Source organism: Dendrobium catenatum, unplaced genomic scaffold (genome assembly GCF_001605985.2).
Source record: "Dendrobium catenatum unplaced genomic scaffold, ASM160598v2 original_scaffold_57091, whole genome shotgun sequence".
Lineage (NCBI taxonomy): Eukaryota > Viridiplantae > Streptophyta > Magnoliopsida > Asparagales > Orchidaceae > Dendrobium > Dendrobium catenatum.
Window position 1 is genome coordinate 1 of NW_021375543.1, and position 2,139 is coordinate 2,139.

General features: G+C 40.6%; 1 protein-coding gene across 1 annotated transcript; it reads left to right on the forward strand.

Annotated features, from left to right (window-relative positions):
- Nucleotides 1-1,504: 1,504 nt before the first annotated feature.
- LOC110100931 lies at nt 1,505-2,099 on the forward strand (the record flags this gene model as incomplete). The annotated part of the gene is made up of 1 exon (XM_020828651.1): nt 1,505-2,099. A coding segment is annotated over exon 1 (595 nt), but the record flags the coding sequence as incomplete, so codon positions are not given.
- Nucleotides 2,100-2,139: the final 40 nt, after the last annotated feature.

Genomic DNA, 2,139 nt, shown 5'->3' on the forward strand with positions numbered 1-2,139 from the left:
GAACGGTGAAGATTGAACGAGTTTTCTGTCCGGATTTCATTTTCGTTAACGAATTTTGTCCGTATTTTCTGACTGGTTCAGTTTTTACCGCATAACTTTTGGTATGTTATTGAAGTGCCGAGTGTGCACGTTTTGATTATTTTCTGGAGAATTTTGACCGGGTAGTTTTGATTCGGCAGTGTTTTCTTTCGACTGTAATTTCTGATGATTTCTGAATTTGTCTGGGCAGTAGAATAAAAGTCTTATAATGTTGTTGTGAATGTTTTGTGGTAATTTGGTGAAATTTTGATTTGGTGTATTTTTCTGTAAATTCCGTATACTGCCGTTATGACGCCGGATTTTCGTACAATTTCTGAATTAGTCCGGATTTGTTCTTAATTGAATTAATTATTCGTATGCTATTGGGAGCCATAAGGGGAAGGTGCTGTAAGAACAAGGGAGCTATAAGGGGAAGTTCTGAGAAATTCTGTTAAGTTCTGAAATTCTGTATATCTGTTCTGTTCTGGTGCTATGAGCACAATTGGGAGCTATAAGGGGAAGTTCTGGTGTTGTATGCACAAGGGAGCTATAAGGGGAAGTTCTGGTGTTGTATGCACAAGGGAGATATAAGGGGAAGTTCTGAAATCTGGAAGGAAGATCTGTTCTGAAATATTTGACTAATTTTATTTGATTCTGATACGATTCTGACATGATTCTATTCTGTTCTGATATGATTTGATTCTGATTTCCGTACGATTCTATCTGTTCTGATTTGATATATGATTCAGTTCTGATTTGAGATTTAATCTGCTCTGTTCTCTCTGTTCTGTTCTGATTTGATTCATTTTGTTCTGCTCTATCAGTTCCGTATTCTGATTTTTGTACGAATTTCTGTCTGTTGTGGTTAATGTAGACTCTAAGGATTTTGATTGGAGGTTTGTTGTCTTGCTGAGTTAGTGTAGCTCATCCTTGTTTTCTGTGTGGTTTTCAGGTTCTGGGAAAGGGAAGGAAGTCTTGGAGTAGAAGTTCAGAGTCTAATCCGTTATAGGTAATTTTGTACTTTTGATTTTTATACAGTCATGGCTTTTCTGTTCTGCTTTTCTTTCTATCTGAAAGCCATGAGCTGTATTTGTATATGATTCTTTTGAGGAAGAAAAAGATAGATGATCTGTTCCGCTGCATTTGATGTTTATAGTAGCTCTGTGTGCGTCTGTTTTTGTCTGTATGTTTGGAAGAAAGTTCTGAAAAAAATTTCAAAACCAGATCCTGGAATCAGTAAAGTCAGTTTTGAGCAGCAGATCACGACCCGATGCGAGCGGGAACCGTCCCGATCGGGTTGGGTTGTGACAAGCCTTTTTAGTGGTATCAGAGCAAAGGTTTTGGAATTTGGAATTTGGATTGTAAGACAGAGCTATAGGAAGTGATCTGAGTCTGTCTGGGGTAGTTTTGTTTTGTCTGGATTTTTATTGTGTTGTTTTTGTTATTAGTTTTCTGGATTTTCTGTATGCATCTACCAGACCCCGACATGAGAGACGGTCAGAGTGCCAGTCAGGCAGCACCAGTGGGTAGTATAACCCCAGTGGTTGATGCAGATACACTTTCCCAGTTTGCTACATTGGTTGCCCAGATGATGAGCGAGACACACAGTAGAGCCTCTACTGTTCGATCTGAGGATATTGATAGACATCTTCAGATATTTTTGAGATTGAAACCTCCGAAGTTTGAGGGCACTTTTGAGCTTAGAGCAGCTGAGGAGTGGCTGAGGAGGTTAGAGAAGACTTTTGACGGCATGCAGTGTCCGTCGGACAGGAAGGTACCTTTGGCAGTATTTCTGTTAGATGTGGAAGCAGAGCACTTGTGGGTAGGCCAGCAGGAGGCCATGTTTCAGAGCAGATTGAATTCTTTGATTTCTTGGGAAGCATTTTTTGAGGTATTTCGAGCTTGGTTTGTTCCCCAATCTGCCGTGCATCAGTTGCAGGAGAGTTTTCTAAGGCTGGTTCAGGGGAGCAAGACAGTGATGCAGTATGAGGCAGAGTTTACGGCCTTTGCCCGATATGCTCCACAGCTGATGAGTACTTCTGCTGAGAAGTGCTACCAATTTCTAAGGGGACTACAAGAAAGTCTGAGGCAGCCCCTGGCACCCTTTCACATTTTTGATTT